At 42.9% G+C, this 23,292-nt stretch overlaps 1 protein-coding gene across 3 annotated transcripts in view; it reads left to right on the forward strand.

Moving 5' to 3' along the window:
- ARHGEF3 (Rho guanine nucleotide exchange factor 3) overlaps positions 1 to 23,292 on the forward strand; it is a 310,939-nt gene that overhangs the window by 125,367 nt on the left and 162,280 nt on the right. The window contains exon 1 of one of the 3 annotated variants that reach the window (XM_032649431.1): positions 10,867 to 10,989. The exons of the other annotated variants lie outside the window; for them this stretch is intronic. Coding sequence (XP_032505322.1) covers positions 10,939 to 10,989 — 51 coding nt within the window. The 5' untranslated portion in view covers positions 10,867 to 10,938. Of the gene's footprint in view, positions 1 to 10,866; positions 10,990 to 23,292 lie in introns of those variants that run through there. 3 annotated transcript variants of the gene reach the window in all.

Below are 23,292 nucleotides of genomic sequence, written 5' to 3' on the forward strand. Positions count from 1 at the left end.
CCCCTTTGCAGAGATGAAGAGCTCAGGGTTTTAAGGGCTAAGTGACTTTGCGGAGTCTGCAACTCCTATGTGGCAAGTCCCAGACTCTGACCCAGCAGATTGGCTCTAGAGTCCACATTAGTGTCACTGTCACTTTACCTGAAGGGGTTCAAAAGTCACTGTACCAGCGTTGCCCAGGCACCTGCTGCTGGGGCTCTCCCCTCAGACCCCTCATTTTTGTTGACAAATTATTTCTTAAGTTAAAGCAGGTCATAACAAAATAATTATATTACTATATTAGGTAATGTTACTTGTAATGTTATGTGATATTTAAAAATAAAGTTTTATTTATAATACATAATTATATACTATAAGAAATATTATATATATTAAATAAAGATAGCAGCAACCGCTATTTGCATAGATTTGCATTCCTAATGACAGTGTCCTAGCCATTGTCAACACTTACAATTGCTTTCTGCTGTCCCACATAGGAGCTTATTGTCCATGATTTGGCTGCAAATTTCATTGTTTATCATACAGAGCCTCCAAAAGCTGCTGTGGTTACTTATCGTGTGCCAGGCACTAAGTGACTTATTTGATCCTCACAATGACCTGTGGTGGGTGCTCTTATTATCCTCATTTAACAGATGATGAAACTGAGGCACAGAGAAGTTAAGGAAATTGCCAGAGGCCACACAGCAAGCAATAGCACTGGGATTTGAATCCAGGTTGTTTGGCTCAGAACTCCTATTCCTAATCCTTGTGCTAAACTGCCTTCATTGATTTCCAGCCTACTTTCCAGATGCTATGCCCTTGCCATCTTGGCTGGCCACGATGCTCCCAGACCTTCTCGGCTGCAAACTTAGCATACCATTTCCTAGGGCCTGTTACTATGCGCTGATCTCACCTGTCCTCAGAGGGTCTTTCTGGGGACTCCTCCCACATTCCCCAGATGCTCATTCAACACAGGAAGCCCTTTGTGCCTCAACCTCATACATTCTTTAAAAAAAATAAAAGTCAGCCTTTCATTTTAATGATGACACAACCCAGAGGTGAGGTTCTTGTTATCACACTGGGGGAATCTGGGCAGAAGTGGTTGGAGTTGTAAAGTCAAGTAGCAGGGGAATTCCTTCTTTTCTCCATAAATCACAGATGTGAGAGCTCTGTGTAATTTCACATTTCAGGAGGGGATGGCTATGCTTCCAACTCCTGTTGGAAGGGCAAATTTAGCTCACTTCTCGTTCAGCAAAGAGATGGAGTCATGAAGCATAGAAATGGAATTTTGTTGTTGTTGTTGTTGTTGTTACAATTCCTGGCTTTTGGCTCATGTATTTATGCATGTGTGCTAGCAAAGAGGGTACCAGAACATCTCACCAGTGCTATTTAGCCATGGCCGCTGTTCTCGAGAAAAAGAATTTTTATCTGGTCTTGTCTGTTCTTGCCAAAAAACTTGCTCTGGTGCCTCATTTTCTACAGGATAGACTTGGCATTCCTGCCTTAGTTCCAACCTTCTCATCTCCTGGCCTTCCCACCCTGTCCCTTCCACAGGCCCTTTGAACATCTCCCCACTTCCTGGATGAGCCATGCTGTCTTTCCCCACTTCTCTCCTTTGCTCTGGCCCTCCTCCCCTCAGCCTGGCAATTCTTACTCATTGCCAACCACCTGTTCGAATGGCACTTTTACTCAGGGGAGACTTGCGAATTGTCCCTGGTGCTTCCTCTGTGTTCCCAGTGCTCCAGGACTATGGAATGCAGCAGGGTGAGCAGCAAACACTGTTTGTATGCTGACACTTTGAGCACAGAGTGGGGCACTTCTCTGTTGAATGAAGGACCCCTTCACCCTCTTTACACACACCTGGCTACATTTCTTCCCTGGGGAGGGTCCCTGGAGTGTAGATAGAACACCTGGTGGAAGATCTGGAACATGCCGCTGTGGGCTCCATGAGAGCTGGGCCAGTCCTGTGGCTCCGGAGCCTGCACTGTTGTCGAGGCTCATTACGTTGTTGTCACACAACTTCTTGAATGAGCCTTGTGGTAATGAGCCCACACTACAGGTCTGGGTTCAGATTCCTATTCCATCCCTGCCATGCTTGAACAATTCCTTAACCCCTCTGAGCCTGCTTCCTTATCTATAAGCAGGGGTTAATAAAAGTACCCATCTCATAGGGTGATCACAGAAGTAAATGAGTTTAGCCTAGTCTGGCATGTAACAAGCTTCCAATCAATGGTGGTTGCTATTGTTATTAATAATGAAATAAATTAATCACAGGTTGTGTGCTACAAAGGAAACTAACAGGGTATTGTAATAAAAGATAAGATGGTGGGGTGTGCGGTGTGGTCCTTTAAACAGTCTGGTCATTGAAGGCTTCCTGTAAGCTGTGACTGAACTATGAAAAGGATGCTGCTGCAATGTGAAGAGCTGGAGGAAACAGTTTTCTGGAGAGCAAGTGCAAAGGCCCTGAGGCAGAAAAGAGCCTGATGAGGAACAGAAAGTATGATCAGAGCTTAGGACGAGAGAGGAGAGTAGGTCCAGGAGGGAGTTAGGGACAGATTGAGGCAGGGCCTTGCAGGCTGAGGGACAGTGTTTGGATTGAATTTGAGGTGTGAAATAATATATTCAGTCCTTATGCTCAGAATCATTCTTTGGGCTTGGTTTCTGGACTACTCCAGCTTTAGCCCACCCTGTGTTTTGTGTGCATGAACTAACCCCTAGCAATAAAACCCAGTTGTGATGGATTTAAGCAGAAAATGAATTTATTAAAAGGTACAGGAAGTTTGGTAAATTTGGAGAGGATCAGGGAATCAGGAACAACCCAAATTATTCTACCAAACATTTCCTACAAGGATACTGTTGCTGCCACTGCTGGGCAGGTGTAGATACCATGGTTTGCACCACCAACACTGGTTACAGGACACAGCTACTCGATCTGCCCTCACTGCTGCCTCTGCAAGCTGCCACCACCCTCACCAGAATAGAGTCTGCGGTATCCCTTCTGCTTTCTTTGCCAGTTTCTCATGCCAGGTCTGGGGTGGGAGTATCTCATTGCCTGAGCCTCACTCATGCTGTCATTCCCTAGCTGCAAGGGAAGATGGGAAAGCAAATGTGTGGCACCCTCATCTCTTCTGGTAGAATGTGGACTCTGGTTCGTGAGTTGGGGCTTCCCTAAACCTAGGGAGAGGGTTGAGCTGCACAGCATCCAGAGGGTGATAAATGTCCCTCACAGAGACACGTGGAGTTAGTGACTCATGGAATCACTTGGCCTCAGCAGTGTACATCTAACAGGCAGTGGCACTTGAAGTAAGACTTGATTGCTTTTCTCTTAGACAGTTATTTTTCAAAAAAATAGTGCCAAATTTGGAAGCAACTATTTCTCAGTCTGATGAGAGTCTAGGGGCTATTTTTTTAAATTAGTTTAGTTTGTGCAGGTGTGTGGGGTAGCATGTTTCCCCCATGTTTATCACAGATTTGCATTCCTGTTGGAAATGCCCTAGCCATTGTCAGTGCTTATAATTGCTTCTTGTTATGGCCATGTGGGGCTTATTGTCCAAGATTTTGCTGCAGAGTTTATTGTTTATCTTATTATGTCTCCAGGAAGCTGCATACGGAAATCTCAGGAAGTCTGATTTAAAGGGACAGCCTCCAGGGCAGAACCCTAACTGGGAGGAGGCACTGAGCTTCTGACCAGAATCAGCTTACCTCTGGTGGGAGCTGGAAAGAAACCTTTTCTGAGTATCTCCCGCTTGCTTTGCTGGTTTCCAGTGTTTTGGTGATTCCTTTCTGATTCTGATTTAAGGGGAAAAGTAACAATATTTATTCTTCAAATACACATGGATACACACCAAACAAAATAAAACAAAAAAACACTTTCACTGTTGTGTAAGCAGAATGGATGCTGAGTCATGGGTGCATACATGCTTTTCAAATCTTTTGGTGCTTCCTTGGAGGTATTTTCATAGAAGCCTTAAACTTTTTAAATGGACACGAGGATTTCAAGGAAGTCAGCATTATAACATCAAAAAAATAAATAGGACTTGAGTTTTAACCACCTTCCCAGTTTTCCCCCTGTTGGAAGGAAGAGGGAAAAATGAGAAATTGCAAATTTCCATTGCCTTTTTCTTATTAGATGTCTGGTTGATGGCTCTCATTCAAGTCAGGGTAAAAATCAAGCTATTTCAGATTTGGTAACAAATTTTCAACTTGCTCAGAGGAAGATTTGAACCAGTGTCCATAATTACACCAAAAAACTTCCTTTTCTGCTTGAAAAATAAAAGTAAAGAAATTATTACTAAGCTTTTGTCTTCTAAAAAAACACTGTATTATGAAAAATTTTTTAACTTATACAAAAGTAGAAAGAATAGTATAATGATCCCCAATATGTTCCCAACATCTTTTGTTTTGCTTTTAAACACAAGTACGTATCAGTTAGATTCCTATCCTCCTCATGAGGGATAATGGAATCATTATTCCTGTTTTACAGATGAGGAAACTAAGGGTCAAGGAAGTTAAGAAGTGACTTACTAGGTCATTCAACTAGTAAATGGCAGAGCCAAAAATCACAGAGCTCCCGTATTAATTTACTGTTCATTATTCCAGCCAGCCAGTTGTTTCCAGAAATTATCCCTAAGGAGATATCTGGAGTCAAAACTAATGGTAAGAAACTTTTTATTAAGAATGATTTCTGCTTTTGCTATATATTTTTAACTCAGAAATTCAGTTTGTCAAGACTTGTTCTTTGATATAAGCAAATTACTTTTAAAAATCCTGAGTAGTGTTAGGAGTACCACCCCCCTCATTTTCAGATTTTCCACTTCTAACCAATTTTGACAGTATAATGCTAAAGAGTAAGTCTAATTTCCAAGGAAGGAAGCTCTTTGGTTGATAGATATCAGCTAATCAGTTTTAAACCTTTCTTTTTCCTACGAATTGGTTAGAGGTCAGCAACCTGCTGGAGTTTCACTTTTAACTGCCAGTTTAACGAAGAGGACTTGACAGTCCTTTGAAAAAAGCTGTATTCAAGGTATTCATGTTTCTGAGAAATTGAGTGAGCTTCTTGCAAGCGCCCCAGTCTGCTCCATGCAGAAGTTCTTCAGGCTTCCTTGCTCATGTTCAGAAAGGAGGTGGAACCCCAGAGACCAGGCTGCTGGCTGTTTCACGGGGCACATCAGAAGACGGCTCTCCTTATTTTTCATTCGCTTTTAAAAATAGTTGTCTATGTATTGGTTGCCAAAATCATATGAGGAATGTGATTATAAAAGTTCAGATTTGTTTAGAGAAAAAAATAGTTCAAGCTATTGCTCGTAACAAAACCAGCGAGATAAGCACTCAAGATTAGCCATGATTAGCAATCTGTTGAGACCTCCACGTTCAAGCTTCATTTATTTTTAGTTCTTGTGTTGAAACTATAGATGAAAACTTTTCTAGTTATTCATTCTTGACCTTGGGCAGCCAGGTCTGCTCCCACATTCTCATCATTTTGTAATCTTGTTGAGCTGGGATATTAAGTAGGGCTCTAGAAAAGCATCAGCATTTTCAAATGGTTGAAGTCTCTTGAGTTAAACCACCTTGCATCCAACTGGCCTGGTGTGAGGTCTGGACACCGCCCCCGCCCCCCCTCCCACCGTGTCTATGGTTCACGATGAAGGAGGGGAACAGGGTAGTTGTTCAAGTTTTGCTTGGATTAACCACACTTCCAGCACCGAGGAGTAGATATGAAGTAATGCAGTAAAATTGTGTGACCGTGAGTAAACTCCCAGGCTCTAAAATACTTTGAAGTTCTCTTTATTTCTCACTGGCTTGCCATGCATTATGCCTTCTTGCTAACCTAGTAACACCAAAGAGTATTACTGTACCTCCCCTCTCCACCACAGTATAAATTTTGTTTCTTGTTAGTCTTAACCTGAATTTGACAACAGCCTCAGAAACTAAGATCTGCGATGTAACACTTTTCTAATGTTGGAGACTTGGTTAAATCAAGGTGCACTTATACTCTTTTAATTTGGTCACTGCTTCCATTTCATTTTACTGAGATTGTTTCACCACCTATTTTTCAATTCAGTCTGTGGAATTATTTTATTTTATTTTTTTATAAATTTATTTGTTTATTTATTTATTTATTATTTTTGGTTGCGTTGGGTCTTTGTTGCTGCGCGTGAGCTTTCTCTAATGGTGGCGAGTGGGGGCCACTCTTCATTGCAGCGCATGGGCTTCTCATTGCAGTGGTTTCTCTTGTTGCGGAGCGTGGGCTCTAGGCACGTGGGCTCATAGTTGTGGCTCGCGGGCTCTAGAGCGCAGGCTCAGTAGTTGTGGCGCACGGGCTTAGTTGCTCCGCGGCATGTAGGATCTTCCAGGCCAGGGCTCGAACCCGTGTCCCCTGCATTGGCAGGCAGATTCTTAACCACTGTGCCACCAGGGAAGTCCCTGTGGAATTATTTTAAAATGTAATGCATCAAATGACATATGGTCAAATACCCTGAAATTCCCAGATAACTTCTGAGCTTTTGTGAAATCTACGGCTTCTTGGGTGCAAATAGGAAAGAAATTGAATAAAATAAACCAGAATAAAATTTTAAATGGAAAGAACCACCATTAGTCACGAATTTTAATGAAGAAATAATTCTGCTGAAATGTCACTGTTTCATTTTATGTGAATGAATTTATCACAGCCCTAATGAATACGTTTCTTATAATATTTTTGGTGAGAAAACTGCTTGAAACTTCTCAGTAGAACATGTCATAAGGTATATAGACTAACAACATAGGAAACACACCACTTCGAGTTCCAGCGACACAAGGAAGCATGGGGTGGAGTCTTAATGAGGCCCCTATTTTGGCACTAGTCTCTTTAGAGTTCAGTAAGAAGTTGTCACCACTATGGTTATTTCACCAGGTGTGGGAGAACAGGGGCCAGTTTTGCATACCTACAGGTGCCTTATAGGTAGTTTCCCATTTATAAATATATAATTCAGGTTCACACATTTAAAGAAAAGTATCATACCCTGAGAACCTACACCCCCAGAATTTCATAGTTTTTTTTTTCTTTTTAACATCTCACTCTAATTTATGTAGAATTTATTTTGACTGAGTGTGAAGTAGAGCTTTAAAATGAGGCTTTTCTAAGAAATGAATTGTCCCGTTCGTTAGTAATCCTTCTCTTCTCCAGTAGTAGTTTGCAGTCAACATTCACTGTATGTCAGATTCTTGAATATACCAGGGCAGGTTTCAGGCAGTCTGCTCTGGGGGTTGTATGCATATAATAGGAGCTCTGAGGTCCCCTCCTGACCCTGGCTCCTGTCCCGACCCTACCAACTCTAGGCGCTCTTGGGCAGGCTTATGCCACCTGTTTGAGTCTCAGTTTTTAAAAAATCTATACAGTAGAGATAATAGTAAGGCCTACATCAGGAGAGTTGTGAAGGTCAAATAAAAAAAATGTGGTAAGTTCTCATATTAAAACATCAGAAATCTGCAGTCGCCATTTTTGGTTTCAGTAATTGTGGCTTTAGGATGTTTTAATATCTGTGCACAGGTACACTTTCATCATGAGTTATATTGTCAGGAATGAGCAACTGAGAGGTGACATTTCAAGTGCATCTCTTACGTTTGCTCTTACAAATGTCCACAGGGCAGGAGCTAATGAACTGAGGTACTTCCATACCGTGGTGTGCTCTGCAGAGGGGTCCAAGATGTGGATAATGTGGAAAGATGATGTTAAGTGAAGAAAGCAAGTGCTGGAATAATGTTATCATTCCATTTTGACAAATATAAATTAAAAAAATAAAACATGACAAATCAAACTTATGTGTGTTTAGACAGCAGGAAATGTCTAAAGGATCACCACCAGAGGTTGCAAACTGGTGGCCCTCAGGTCAAATCTACCAGCAACTGTGTTTTGATTGGCCTGTACAGCATTTTTAAAAATGATGAATTAGTTGCCAGCATTTAAAAACTGGGAGATTTTATGTAAAACCCAGAATTTCCAGCTTCTCTTGAACAATTGGAATGTCTGTTCACTTTGGCCATGAGTCCCTTGGGACCCCAGTAAGCTGGAACTTTCCCAAGGCAAACACTCTCAGTGGTGCCCATTGCCTGCCAGGCCTCTTCTTTCATGTACCTTCCCACCTAGTCCTGAGAGCATTTAGGTTTGTGACCCCTCATCTACCTCTGTCTTTGACACGGGTGCCTCTGGCAAATGGGATGGCGATAGGGAAGAACGTGGGGCCTTTGGGAAGATTCACTTTTTACACTATATACTTCTGTATGGTTTGAATGTATTATAATGACACTATGTCACTTTTAAAATTTAAAAGTCAGTAGAAAAACATGTTCGAATACTCGACAGTATCATAGATGCCACATCGAGAAAACCCACATCCCGTTCCTATATAAGCTTTCATTATAACGCTCAAAATGAACTTGAGCCCTGCAGGGCAGGAACCTCTCATTATGGAAATGTTCCTCCGAGGTGCCTTCTGCATGGCTGATTTCATTACTGGAGCTCTTGCTTCTGGTCAAAGCAGGGGCATCAGAGGGAAGGGCCGCGCCCCGTTCTTTCCTTCCCTTTTGCAGGCTGTGCCCTTTATCTCCGGCCAGGGCGTCTGCTGGTCGTCCCGCCCTTCCTCCCTCCTCCGTGGCTACCTGCCCTGGAGCCCACTCAAGTTTCACCTCTTCCATGAAGGGCTGCAGCCCACAGGTTTCGGTTCTTCTTTCTCATTCACAGTCAGCAGCCGGAAGTTAGGCTTAATCATTCTAGGATTAGTTCACGTGAATGTGCCCTTCCTCCCCAAGGAAAGAAAGAAACTCTAGTGCCCCATGGTCATCTCACGTTTCCTTTGGGTCCTCATTGGAGTGGATCCTGGCCTTGGCAGCTGGGGCCCTGCAGAGGGGCTGTTGGAAAATCCTCCAGGAGAGGAGTGCCTGGGCCAATGGGGGATTGACATCCTTGGTCCTCGGGGGATTGACATTCTTCATTAGCTGAGTTACTACCAAAGCTGGTTAATCTTAGGTTGTTTACAGGCCTGTACAAATCAGGACCTTTTCTATGCAGGAGGCTAGAGCAAGAAGCCTTTTTTAGGAACACCTCCCCTTCCCCCGAGTAGCACCACTTACCCCAGGCTGCTTTGTGGGGAGTCTGGCTTTAGAAAATAAGGAATCCCAAGGACAAGCTGAAGCCCACCTTTTGTGGACACCACTGTTTGACTTTTACACATTACTGAGTGTTTCCTGGGTGCCTGACCCGGTAGGTACCACATATAGGCCTTGAGGTAACCCAGATGCTTGCCTGAAAGGCTTGAGCCTTTTCACAGAGATTTCACTTCCTTCTTTCTCCAGATAGATGGGACCCCTGTCACGCTCTTTGAAGCAAGACCCAAGCCCGTCAGAGCAGTACTTTCAAAGCATTTGCCTTTCTTCCAGAGCACCCTATGGTTCTACACCCCACTGCTGTTGCCCTTGCCAGTTCTTCTGCCTAGAACACCCCTCAGAATTCTGCCCATATGTGTCTCTTGCTCTGAGAAGCCTTCCCAGACTTTGTCCCCATAAAACAATTAATTTGCCAGGCTCAGTTATTTCTTGGCTCCCTCAACACTTTTTGCAAGTTCCTGGCAGCATTTATGTTGTTCTCCAGTCATCTTTGGTTCATCTTTGTACTACCAGAGCCTGGTGCATCCTTCCGTAGTGCTCTTTTGTAATGCACTCTTCAGAGGCCATGTTAGGGGCCAGGCTGCTGGCCTGAGAATGGGGAGAGCCTTTCTTATAAACTCTAAAGTCAACTCTTGGATTTAAGCTTGTTGTTCAAATGAACCCTCTCTCTTTGCTGAGCCCCCCACTTTACTCAGGGCTGAGACAGGCAAAGGCTCTTAAAAATCTGGGCATTTGTAAGAATGCCTTGGGAAATCCTGGGCTAAACCTTTCCAGCTAAAAGTTGCAATTAGAAAAATTTTTGCAAAAAAAATACTATCCCATTAGAGAACTAAAAAATAAAAATCAAGAATTGAAAGCTACACTGGAGTTATGTATGTCTCCTTGGGTTTGAGTCCCTCTGCCCCTGTGCAGGGAGGGTGAGGGTGTTGATTTGTTGTAGGGAGGGGTTGAACAGGCATAGTTTTCATCTGAAACCTTGGAGTTCACGTGAGGCACTCTATCTCACCCAATAAGTCTGAGCTTTGTAAAAGGCCCGGGACCAGGGCAAGGTGTTCATTCGTGAGATCCCCAGTTCATAAAATGAGAAATGTCAGCCACTAGTTGTTTCCATAATAACTCTGGGAAGAGCAGTAAGGCCCTTTGTTATTCACATTAAAAGCTGAAAAGGAGGTTTCCAGAAGCAGTTATTTTGAATGGGCTCTGAAGAGAAAATTTGCCTACGAAAAAAAGAAGTGAACGGTTGAGTGGGGTGTTTATTGTCGCTCTCATTTGTTGAGTTGCTATGAAATTGGGATTCAGTGTAGGCTCTGTATGCCGTGCAGGGCCCTGGCTCTTGGGTGAAGTTCAAGTGGACTGTTGATTCCTCTTTGATCATACAAAGTTCTCCTCCCAGTGTCCCTTCTCTATCCATTTCACCCCAATGTTTGGGTCTACAAAGCATGATATCCTGGCAGTGAACACTTTAGAGCTGCCAGAATGCCAAGCATGGCTTTAGGTGGGGACCCAGTAAGCATTGTTTGTTTCTTACAGGCTGGGGATTGTCAGCCAGAAACTGAACTTCTGGTGTGCCTTTGAATGCCAGAAGGGAGAGTGCTCTGAAAAAGCAGCAACAGCAGCCGGCAAGGAAACCGCCGGAGGTGGGGAGCTCTGGGCTGGTGTGGTTCTCAGCTTCTGACAATGTAACTTATGGCCCCCTGTCACTTCCTGTCAGGCAGCCCAAGTAGTGGGGAGGAGTTCCTTGAGGGAAACCATGCTCTGCTCTGCTCAGAGAATCCCGTCCGAAGGGCTCTGCCGCGGTTAGGGGCGGGGGACTCCAGGTGGATGAGGTCGGAGCGCCCCATGGTGTGGTGTTGCTTCTTTGTTCATGCTCAGGTAAGCTCCTTTGCAGCTGGACCAGGGAGAGACCCGCTCCCAACTCCCACCCAAGCCTGGCTGGGCCATGCCAGGAGCTGAGGTATGGGAGGATGCAGCTGTCTGCATCTCCCAAGAAAGTGAGCAGGGAGCCGCCAAGAACACCTGGGATGAGGGAGGCACACTTCTGCCTCACTGTACTGTGAATCAGAAAAGAGCTGTGTGGTTGTGTTTAAGACCACAAATGGTTGTGCTTGGTGGAGATGGTGTGCTAAGTGGAGTGCCTAGCTGTCAGCGCTTCCTTTAGCATCTGTGATTGGAGGAGAGCAAGGGTAGGGGGACTTTCATTCTTTGCTCCACAGTGCCAGTATTTTAATTTTTTTAACAGACCTGTTTTCATTAAATGGGAAGGAAAAAGTAAGTGTGTGTGTGTGTGTGTGTGTGTGTGTGTGTTTAAATAGCAAAGTGGATTTCCAAGACCTTTTCTTCTTTGGATTGGAAGATGGCTAAACTCAGTTTTGGAAGTTCATTCTTTGTGAAGCAACTGTTTTGTAGGTTTCCTTAATATTCTGGTGTTTTGAAGGTGGTGTTTTGAAGGTGTTCATCATTGGGAAAATGAAGTCAGGTAATATCAGGGGAGACTCAGACTCACTGGTTTTCTCGTTAAAAGTATTGGTGCCTGTTTGGGTTATATTGGAAGGAGCAGCTGGAAATGTTATGTTTCTATGGACTGAAGAATGATTAGGAGCCCTGAAGCTTACTCTCTCTCTGTGTCCCTTTTATCTGTTTGTTTGTTTGTGGATAGGTTTTGGATAAGCCAAAGTTATTTTTTAAAGAAAATGCCCATTGCTTTTTCTGTTTCTTTCATCAGAATTATGTTTCTGAAACTGATGTTTGCAATACAAATTCCAACTCTTGTACATGGCCATTATAGACATCTTTTCATGTGATTTGAGTGGTTTCACTGTCTTTCTCCTTTCCCATCTCACTCACCTAGCTATTCGCTCACCTGATAAAGAATAATTTTTGATCATTTGAGATATGGAAATTGGCAACATTTTAAATGATTTACTACACTTCAGGGATAGTTAATGCAGCGTTAAAAATATTACAATAATAGCTGACGTTTATTAGATACTTTTCATGTTACTTGCATTAGCTCTTGAAAGTCTTACAACACTGTAGGGGTTGGCTGTTATTATTACCTCCACTTTGCAGATGGTAGAACTGGGATGCAGAGAGGATAAATACTTTGCCTATGGTCTCCTAGCTGGTTAGTAGTGGATCAGGCTTCAAGCTCAGGCAGAATGGAGCCAGAAATGACATTCATAGCCATAGCACACGTGATGATTTTAATGACAGGGCCCTTCTTATATCTCCTATCAAGTGCAGCATCTTCAGTAACACTTGCTTTCCAGTCCTTTGACAAATCAGCTCATTTTGGTGGATATTTGCCTCGGTCCAATTAGCGCCTACGCAAGAGGCATCTAAGACAAGTCGCTGCCTTCTCTGGACTCAGTTTCCCACCTGTCAAACAGAGATATCTCTAAACTCATTTTAGCTCTGATACGGGTCTAAGGTATGACTTTTTGACAAAAAGTCAAAAATAGTTCTCATATCCCTGTTGCAAAGTCAAATGATTTAATAAGTGCTTTTACATACAGATTTCCCGAGGATATGGACTGGAGCTCAAACTGTAATTGGCCGGCTGGCTGTTGACCTTTATTCTGCTCTTGAAAATATTACTGAATGGATTTTTATTTCTTGGGTCCGAAGGTCTCTAAAGAAAGGATCTGGGGGAGTTGAGTTTGGGTGTGGGAAAGGCAGTTCGTTGGTAGCTGGGTGTGGAAGGAGAGAATGGGAAGGGAGAAACCCTTTAAAGTTCTCACAAATCCATCTTCTGAGATTTGATCAAGATAGCTCTGTATCTGTGGAGGAATGGCAGAGTGTAACAGTTAAGGGCATGGGTTTTAGAACCACATAGATGTAGATGTAGATTTGAGTCCCAGCTTTGCCTCTTACTAGCCATTGCAGTCCCAGGCATGTTACCAAATCTCTCTGAATCTCCTTGTTAAATGGGGATAATAAATAGTGCCTACTGGGACTTCCCTGGCGGTCTAGTGGGTAAGACTCCGTGCTCCCAATGCAGGGGGCCTGAGTTCAATCCCTGGTCGGGGAACTAGATCCCACATGCATGCCGCAACTAAGGAGTCCGTATGCCGCAACTAAAGATCCCACATGCCACAATGAAGATCCCGTGTGCCACAGTGAAGACCTGGCACAGCCTAAATAAATAAATAAATATTTTAAAAAAATAGTGCCTACCATATAGGGTTGTCATGAGGAATAAATGAAGTGATTCAAGACGGTGCCTAGCACAGATTCTGCACTCAGTGAACATGACCCACGTCCCAGGTCTTATTGACCATAGCTGTTGGTGGCTCCCAGAGAAATGAATCATTAGTGTGTAAGGGCTCAGCAACAATAGTGCTGTGAAACGTCTTATATCCTGAGTTAAATATGCCCTGATTTGATTTTGTGGAGGGAAGGAAGCAGCATATTACACAGAAAAGTCAGTACTTCATTTTAAAGCCCTGATTCCAGCCATATTTTTACAGCTTTCCCAGAACGCCAAGTGGGAGCCATTGAAGGGGAAGTTGATTCAAACCAGATCCTAAAAAAGGCTTGTCTTGATGGAGCACTCAGTGGTGTGATTCGGAAAGTGCAAGGTCAGGGTGGTGACCCCGAGTGTCCATCGGGAGAGAAACAATGGGTGACTTTAGGACCTAAATATAGACTATGTGGATGTCACTTAGGGAAGTCACAGTGGGTGGGTCTCTTGGGAGGAGTTCAGAAAGCAGCCCCTGTGTGCCAACCCTTGCTCTGTCAGCCCTCTTTTTCTGAATAACTTTGTCCGTAGTCTAGCTTTTCTGCATCCCTTGAGCCCCTGCCTCTGTTTGGCAGCCTTGTTTATGTCACCATCTCTTCCCTCCCAAATCTTCCTTGTGGCATTTACCACTTCTCTCCCTTGTCTCTAGCAGACCCCACTCACCCCCTGCCATAAGCCCCAGGTGTTCTCACCACAGTGTTCCTCATGGTGCAGGCATGAGAGCACTGGTCTGGGAGTCAGGAGTTTGGGGTTCTAGGTTTTGCATTAACCTTGGGCAATGCTGAACTTCCCTGGGTACCAGGTTCTCCAATAGAGACAGACATATCTGCATCCTGGAGGTTGATACTCTGAGTTCACACCCTCACTGCCACTTGACCTTGGGCAAGTTCTTTACTTTTCCTTCTGGGCCTTAGTTACCTCACCTGTGAAATGGAGATGATATAATATCTGCTTCCAATACTATGAAAAGTTTATAAAATAATATCTGTGAAACTCTTAAAACAGTGCATTCTATGATAATGTTCAAAAATACTAGCTATGATTGTGATTGTGATTTGTAGGAAAATGAGACTTGAATAGAATCAGTGTTTCCTAAACTTCGGTCATGTTTCCCATATCCACATACCACTTTTACTGTTATTTTTCACTTACTGTTTTTCTTTAAATTGTCTATTTGTTTTGTTTTGACCTTAGGTTCATCCTAAGTAGTAAGAGCCCTAAAGTCACTAAACATCATAATATGTTTCCTAAAACACATTATAATAAATACACCTTGGTCTACTGCATATGGTCTGAAATGATATCGTGTCACCACCAGGTCCACTTCCCACAGTGAGGACTGCAGAGCCAGTGGCTCTGAGCATCTGAGGCCCAAGCTGCTGCCTGCTATGATTCTGACAGGGCTCCTCCCACCAGAATGAACAGTCAGCCCATCCTTTCATACATCAGACACTGCCTGAGAACCAGCTTTGTGCCTGATTCTGTGCCAGGTGCCAAGATGGCCAAAATATGGATCTTTGTAGCCCCTGCTGTCTTCTCTAAATGGGGCATTACCAGCCTAGAGAAAACGGGGTAGGGAGAGCCACAAAATGACCCAACTGCTGAAATCCCACCATAAGAGAAGCCAGGGCCACTCTCTGCCTGGGTGTGGGTAAAGGAGTATATCTCAGTCAGCTTTCGCTGAGTAACAACTACCCCAAACTCAGTAGCAAACAATAGCAAGCATTTATTCTTATGCTCACAGGTGTGCAGATTGGCTGTGTGGTCTGCCCCATTCAGGTCCCTTAGCTACCCAAGTGTATATTCTTCTCCTGTGCAGGTCAGAAGATCCCAGAGGAGCAAGCAGCAATACGTAATGTCTCTTAAGGCCTAGGCTCAGAATTGGTACATTGTCCTGTCCACCCATATTCCACTGGCCAGAGCAAGTCATAGTACCAAGCCATGGAGGTCAGGGAAGGGCATAAAAGTTTGCTGAAGAATAAATTAATATACCACAGAGATCATCACTATTTACTCACTCAACTTACATTTATTGAGTGAATACTATGTGGAGTACTCTGCCATGTTGGGGGAGATAAATATGGTACTAATAAGTGATGAAGATGATGAAAACATCTAACCTAAGGGCTGGCATGTATTAGGTCATAAATAAATATTCTATGAATGAATATCTGCTAGTACCTTTGAGATGCTAACTAGTGATGAGTGTTTCACATGGGTTATCTCATTCTCTCCTCCTAACTCTCCCCCTCAAATTCCACCCACCCCCCCAGCTTTGGGCAAGTACAGTCATCCCAGGTCAAGCAAGTGGGATACTGTCTTGGCCTGTTAAATGCTTGTAATCTTCTGATGTGAGCAAGGGGAGCACTGGTAAAGGCACAGCAGCAGGGAGAAGGCGTGTGTAAACAGATTATCCCTGCTGTGAGGGGAAAGAGGTGGGCTTTGCACCAAAGAGGCTCCGGTTCAAATCCCTTGTGTGTTTATCCCCATGTACACCTTGTGCACTGTCTTGGGTGCTAACTCTTCAGGCACCCACCATGGACTAAGAATTTAGTGTGGTCATTAGCCTCTCATAGTTTCTTTACATCACTAGCCCCCTGCCTTCTTGAGGTCACATGCATCTTGGAATGTTCTCTTTAGAAAACTGCACATAGTTAAAGTGTCTGTGCAGACCCCTGGCCCCAGGTAAAGAACTCTGCTCTAATGATTCATTCCATCCCCACCCTCTTCTCTTCCCTTCCATCTCTTAAACACTTCATCCAGTGGAAGAAGCATTTTTCCATATTTGTATGCCAGTGTCAGGCTCAGGGTCTAACTCATATTGGTTGACCAATGAGTGTCTTTTTTTTACATCTTTATTGGGCTATAATTGCTTTACAATGGTGTGTTAGTTTCTGCTTTATAACAAAGTGAATCAGTTATACATATACATATGTTCCCATATCTCTTCCCTCTGGCGTCTCCCTCCCTCCCACCCTCCCTATCCCACCCCTCCAGGCGGTCACAAAGCATCGAGCTGATCTCCCCTGTGCTATGCGGCTGCTTCCCCCTAGCTATCTACCGTATGTTTGGTAAAATAGTGTATATATGTCCATGCCTCTCTCTCGCTTTGTCCCAGCTCACCCTTCCCCCTCCCCATATCCTCAAGTCCGTTCTCTAGTAGGTCTGTGTCTTTATTCCTGTCTTACCCCTAGGTTCTTCATGACATTTTTTTTTCTTAAATTCCATATATATGTGTTAGCATACGGTATTTGTCTTTCTCTTCCTGACTTACTTCACTCTGTATGACAGACTCTAGGTCTATCCACCTCACTACACATAGCTCAATTTCGTTTCTTTTTATGGCTGAGTAATATTCCATTGTATATATGTGCCACATCTTTATCCATTCATCCGATGATCATCATCATCATTAGCTGTGTGCCTTTGAACAAGCGAAATAACCTCTCTGGGTCTCAGTTGTATCATCTATAAAATATATGAGCTTTCCTATCTCATCCAGTCAGAAAGTTCTGTGACTCTATGCACATGCAAATGAACTATAAGCAGATGACTTATGCTCAGATACAATTAGGTCTCATTCCCTCAGTACCTGGATAGAAAATGTTCTGATCTATCAAGTTGAAGGATCATGTTGCAAAACTGTTTTCTTTCTTTTTTTTTTTTCTTAACATGGAAGAACTGTATTTATTTTTGAGTGAGATGAAACGTGATAAAACAGCATGTTTATATCATTGTATGTAACATACACAATTTTGTAGTCTGAAAGAATATACACTGAAATGTTAAAACTGGTTTATTTAGTAGAATAAAAGGTAATTGAACATTAAAAAAAATTCTACCTAGATATAGTTTGAGTTTACTACAATAGATTGTATTCTTTAATCATGGTGGCAACTATCATGGACTGTTTATACCTAACTGCCATTCGTGTTTCTTTCCTACTAACAAAACCCTGTCTCACAGGCAAAAAGACGTCAGTGCCAGGGCACAAACTGGTCCACCCATCCCTCTTTGCCAGTGCCCATCCAAGGGTGAAAACTGTTTTCTTGACCCTCATAGCCAAAGCTAAAGACACAGGTGGCGGAAACATATATGCCATGTCTCAACCATAGAACCATTGTCGCGTCAGCCCTTTAGGGCAGAGCCCTTGCCGCCCACCTCTTTCTCTGGGTCTCCCCTTTCCACTCTATCCCTCAGTCTGTGTGTACAGACTGCTGAGAATGCAGGGGGTTTGGGGCTGGGACAGGACATTTGTCAGGCCAAGGGGCCAGGTCAAGCCAAGGGGCCAGGTCAAGCCAAGGGGTGGAAAGTGGGTTAGGGTCGGTGCAGGGGAGGAATTTGTTCCCGCAGAGTCCTGGAAATCTTATTTGGAGCCATTCTTCTATTCTTAGTTTTGAAGGCACTTTGTTCTCTGGTACATTGTTTGAACAGCCACCAGGAAATCAGGCCCTGCTCGGGGTCAGCGATGCCACTGGTTCCTGCTTGTGGCCGCCCAGGTGGGAAGTGTACTGGTTTGTTTCAGGGCTGATTGTTCGTCATCAGGATCATTGCCGCCCTTTCTCCTTTTGTCGCCCACCCTGTCTGCATGGGGCAGGGAAGGGCTAGGAGGAAAAAGAGATTCCAATGAGTCTGTTTTTCTTTATAGCAATAGTAGCTACACTTATTTCTGTGTAAAAGGAAAAATGCTAAAATCCAGGTCTTAAGAGTGCACTGTGCCCTCTGGAGCAGCATTGTCCAATAGAAACAGAATGTGAGACACATGTGTACATTTAAATTTCCTAATAGCCACATTAAAAGAGGTAAAAAGAAAAAAAAGAAGAAAAAAAGAGGTAAAAAGAAACAGATGGAATTAATTTAATGATTTATTTAACCCAGTATATCAAAATATTAGCATTTCAACATATAATCAACACAAAAAATTATTATGGAGACATTTTACATTCTTCTTTTCATAATAAGTCTTTGAAATCCAGTGTGTATTATCTACTTAGAGCACATCTCACTTCAGATTAGCCACATTTCATGTGCTCAGTACCCACGTGTGTGTTCATGGTAGCCATTGGACAGTGCAGTAGAGCAGCACCGTCCAGTGGAACTTTCTACGGTGATACTAATGTTTTGTATCTGCACTGTCTCACACAGAGGCCACTAGCCACAGGTGACTAGTGAGCACTTCACGTGAGGCTAGTGCAGCTGAGGAGCTGAGTTTTAAATGTTATTTAACTTTAATTAATTAAAATTTAAATTTAAACAGCCGCATGTATCTAGTGGCTACCATTACTGGATAGCATAGCTCTAGAGATTTGATCTTGTTAGAAAAATATCAATTTAAACTTAACCAAGGTATCATTTTTCATCTACCACATTGACGGAGATTGAAAAGTTGGATAACGCTGCTTGGCAAGGGTAATAGGACCTCTCATGCATGGCAGTGGGAGTATAAATTACAACAGTCTTTATAGAGGACAATTTGACAATGTTTATCAAACTTACAAATATACATTCCCTTGGACCCAGCAGTTTCACTCCTGGATATTAATGTCACAGAGTCTCTCACATGTGTAGATTGATTTCTTTAGAAGGATATTTGCTGCAGCAAAAGACTGGAAACCACATACGTATCCAGTTAATGGGGGGGCTGAATAAATAAGCTATAGTACAGTTTAAAAATGTAATTTTCAACTATTGAAAAAATGAGGCCAATTTTAATTTGATGTCCAAGCTATAATGTTAAACAAGTGTAGAGCAGTGCATATAGTATGATGCCATTTGGGTAAAAGAAATGACTAGCCTATTTACGTCTAGAGCAGCTCTGGAAAAATGTAGAAGGAACCAATCACAATGGTTGCCTCCTGGGAGAGGAAGGGATGGATGTGGGAAAGAAGTCTACTTACTATTGTACAGCATACCCTTTTGGAATTTAATCCAATGCACTTCAATTACTTATTCAAAAAATAAGTATTTAAAACACAAAAAAGTAAACTCCAAGGGAAGGGTGAATCAGAGAAGGCTTCCTAGAGGAGGTGACCTTTGGACGGGGTTACAAGAGATACACAGGAGTCTTAGCAGGAGGAAAGCTGAGGCTCAGAGGCACGAACAAGCAGAACAGAGCAGGCATGCGTGTGTACCCGGAGGTGGGTAGAGTACCAGTATATAAAGTAGAGCAATAATGGAGTTTGGACAGACACGAGATTGGCTAAATGGGAAGGGTTTTTGTGCAGAATTCGGACTTAACTTTATGAGCCATAGGCAGCCATTCACGCTTTGAGGGAAGCGGGAAATGACATGATTGTGTTTGTGTGAAAGACAACTTTTGGCAGAATGTAGGGTGATTTAAAACAGTGGTTCTAAAGTGTGATCCAAGGAGTTCCTGAGACCTAGAAAGTACTAACTACGTAACTACAGAACAGATTTTCTTCGTATGCATCAACCAAAATAACACACCACAACAGATTCATTACAGAAGCAGATAGGTGAATCCAGCTGTCTTCTGTGCAGCCAGCCATTAAAGAGAGTTATAAAAGTATGAAGCAATGCTGCTTTTCTCCCTACGTTTTCTGTTTTGGAAAATATAGTTAATTTTCATTAAAATGTGATAATTAGATTAAGAAGTAATAATACACTCATTACTTTTTAAAAGAAAGTTTTTAATTCTTAATTTTATTTTCTAATACTGCAAATATTGATATAACCAACATAAACAAAAGCTCTTGGGGCCCTCAATAGTTTTTAAAAGTATAAAGGGGTCCTGAGACCAAAAATTTTGAGAACCACTAGTCTAGTCTAGAAGCAAGGAGGCCCTGTGTGCTTGTAATTCTGGTTGGATCAAAATAAACTATAGGGAAACAAATGCATCTATCCAAACATGAGTCAGGTGGGAGGCATGAACTAGCAGTGTTGGAGCTGATGTGTGTTTTGCATATCCAAGCGCAATGTAATGGTCTGGGCAGGTATGTGTGAGAGGAGGAACCTGATTGATGGATGGGTTTTCACTGATGGAAATGTTGGTGCATGTCCTATACTCCATCTACGTACTACAAGATATTTCCGTTATGTCCAGTCTTTTGCTGTTACAAACATCCTGAGCATCCCTCAAGTACAGGCCTCTAAGTGCCCACCACCTGCAAGAATTACGCTAGACTATGTCCTTAAAAGTGGGTTTCTGGGCAGGAAAACATGCCTATCCTCAGCTTGACTGGAAGCTGTCAAGTTACTCTCCAGTCTGTAACTCTCCCTGTAGCCTTGGATGAGAATCCTCATTTCTCCAACCCCTAGTATTGTCAGGCTTTTAATTTTGCCAATCTGATGGATGGATGTGAAATGGCATCTTGTTATTTTAACTGCACACACAGACACACACACACACACATATCTTCTTGATCCATTCATCCATTGATGGGCACTTAGGTTGTTTCTATATCTTGGCTGTTGTAAATAATTGGGCATTAGCCTTGAGTCCTCAAAAGATATTCAGGGAAGGTGCCTTTGTCCACTCATTCAACACACATTGGTGGATCACCTTCTTTGTGTAGTGCTCTGGGCTGTGCTGGAATCTGGACACAGACATTGTGTTTCAAAACCATAATTTACAGCTATGACTATTGTCATCTGTGACTTTGAGGCAAAAACAGAATATCATATTTACTTCTAGAAAGTGTTTCCCAATCTCTGCCATTCTCATTCCCCCCGCCCCTTACCCAGCAATCTCCTTGGCTACGTGTTGTCATACACGCATACAATGTTAGAAGGAAACTTTGGAGGTCACCTGGTCCAATGCCCTCATCTTACAGATAACAAAACTGAGATCCAGAGCAGGAATGTGAAATGCCTAAGGTCATACAGTTAGTTCGATGACCTTAAAAAATAGGTAACCACTGGATAATTGTTCTCTATTTTGCTACTTATGCATCAGATCAGAGTAACAACACTTGTGATCTGGCAACTTCTGATGAAAATTTATAAAGCAGACCTATAAATTGTGCACATTGTAAGTAAGCTAGAAAATATATACAAATGTAAGTTTTAAAAACTACTTAGGTTTAAACTTTCTTTTCTTCACAGAAGCATTTCGTATTTGTGGTCAAGGTGTCTAGACATTTTCAACATAGAGGGTTTTTTAATTCCTCATTTGAGTGATTTTCATCATCAAAATATTTTTTATAGTATACTCTAAAGTGGGCATCACTTGGTCCTAATGATATGTAGCATAAGTTTGAGAGGCAGACAGTGACAACAGTGAAACCTCCCACACAGCTGACCAGGAAACAGATCCAACAGGCCTCACTTCCCGATCACTCCCCAAAGCTTAGCCTCCACCCCTCCCCTCCCAAAAAGGGGAAGGAAGAAGGTTCAGAAAAGATAATGTGCCCATCCTTTAACAAAGCTTGGCTAACCCTTTGGGTCCCCCAAGTGCTCCTGTTTCCTGTGGCTAAAGTTAGACCTGTTAGATACAAATTTCATTTTTAATCCATGACTGGGCAGATGGAGGGCTACAGATCTTCTCCAGAAAGGATGGGCATGTGTTGGGGGGGTGGGTGGGGTAGGAGTCTCTTTTCACTCATTCCAGGGAAGAGGGCAACAGAGTGTCACTTTTTCTGTACTTGTCAGGAGCAGCAAGATCGTGGGCCAGTTACTTTGTGTGACAGTTATGAGAGGGAGTTTCCACAAAGAGAGTGTTTCCTAAACCTCACTCATTTATGAATCATCTTTTACCATAGCCCTTAACATTGTAAAACACTTAATAGTTTTCTACAGACCGACAGTTTTTCCCTTATAGTTATCTTTAATGGAAAGTTGTATTATTATAATGTAAAACCAGTATGCTGGCCCAAATTTGAATATAGGTATTAAGATAAATAGATACCCACAAAACAGAGTAACTAAATTCTAGCTAGATGCTGTTTCCTGAGTCTCTTCGCACCCTGGAGAGAGGGAAAGATTGAGGCTGGTAAGCACTGGGTGGGTGTTAAAGGTGAGGTAGCCCCAGTCTGATGGACTGAGAATGGACAGTGAATTAAAAACATGATAACTTTCCTACGTGATCTGCTGCTGGGTAAAGCCTGTCAGAGCAGACTCTCCCAATGCCCCACTCATATTGCCTAGGCTCACTCCAGAAATCACCTCCAGAGTCCCCTAGACCCATTTATGACTTCCTGTGTCCTTCAACTTTCAGGGGTTTCCAGCCAAGGGGGTTAACGTCCCGAGTGGCCCCTCCCCATCAGTGAGAGGCAGGAGTTGGTGGATTAAATACTTCCACCTCCCCACCCCTTAGTGGAAAATTATGAGGTGTATCTTACACAGTCTCTCGGGGGGGCCCCAGTGGGTTTTACTCCGGCTGCCCACAGCTGTAACCTGGTGGCTTTACAATGTTTTGTGGCCTCCCTCCTTTGGCCACCTCACTTTCCCACTCCCCACCAGTTCTTCCTGGGGATCACCTCCCACGTAAACAGCTTATACCTAAATCTTTACCCAGGATCTGCTTTGGGGGGAGCCCAAACCAAGGCAGCTGGTAAGCATACTGCCTAAAATGATCTTACAAGCCACAAGGTACCAGACTGATCCTTTGGGAAACAGTACCCCAAGGTATATATCCAAATGGTGTAAAGCAACATCACTTTTCTTTCTTTAAAGTTCAAAAATATATTGAAATTCTTGGTGTTCAGCTCTCTCTGCCATTTTCCCTAACATATTGGTGATACTCTGTTCTGATGAGTAACATCGTTTTCCATTTTTGCTGTTCCTCTTTCAATATGGTATTACCATTTGCTAACAAACTTAGTGTTTCCAAACTTGCCTGTAAATTTAATATACTGTGTGGCATTTGTCCATTGTTTGTCAATCTGAGATATCCAGTGAGTAGAGCAGCATTGTCAGTCTGTGGCTACTGAAAGTAAATGTTGATGCATCAGTGATGAGCCCAGGCTAAAACGCAG

Source organism: Phocoena sinus, chromosome 11, assembly GCF_008692025.1.
Source record: "Phocoena sinus isolate mPhoSin1 chromosome 11, mPhoSin1.pri, whole genome shotgun sequence".
Classification (NCBI taxonomy): Eukaryota; Metazoa; Chordata; class Mammalia; order Artiodactyla; family Phocoenidae; genus Phocoena; species Phocoena sinus.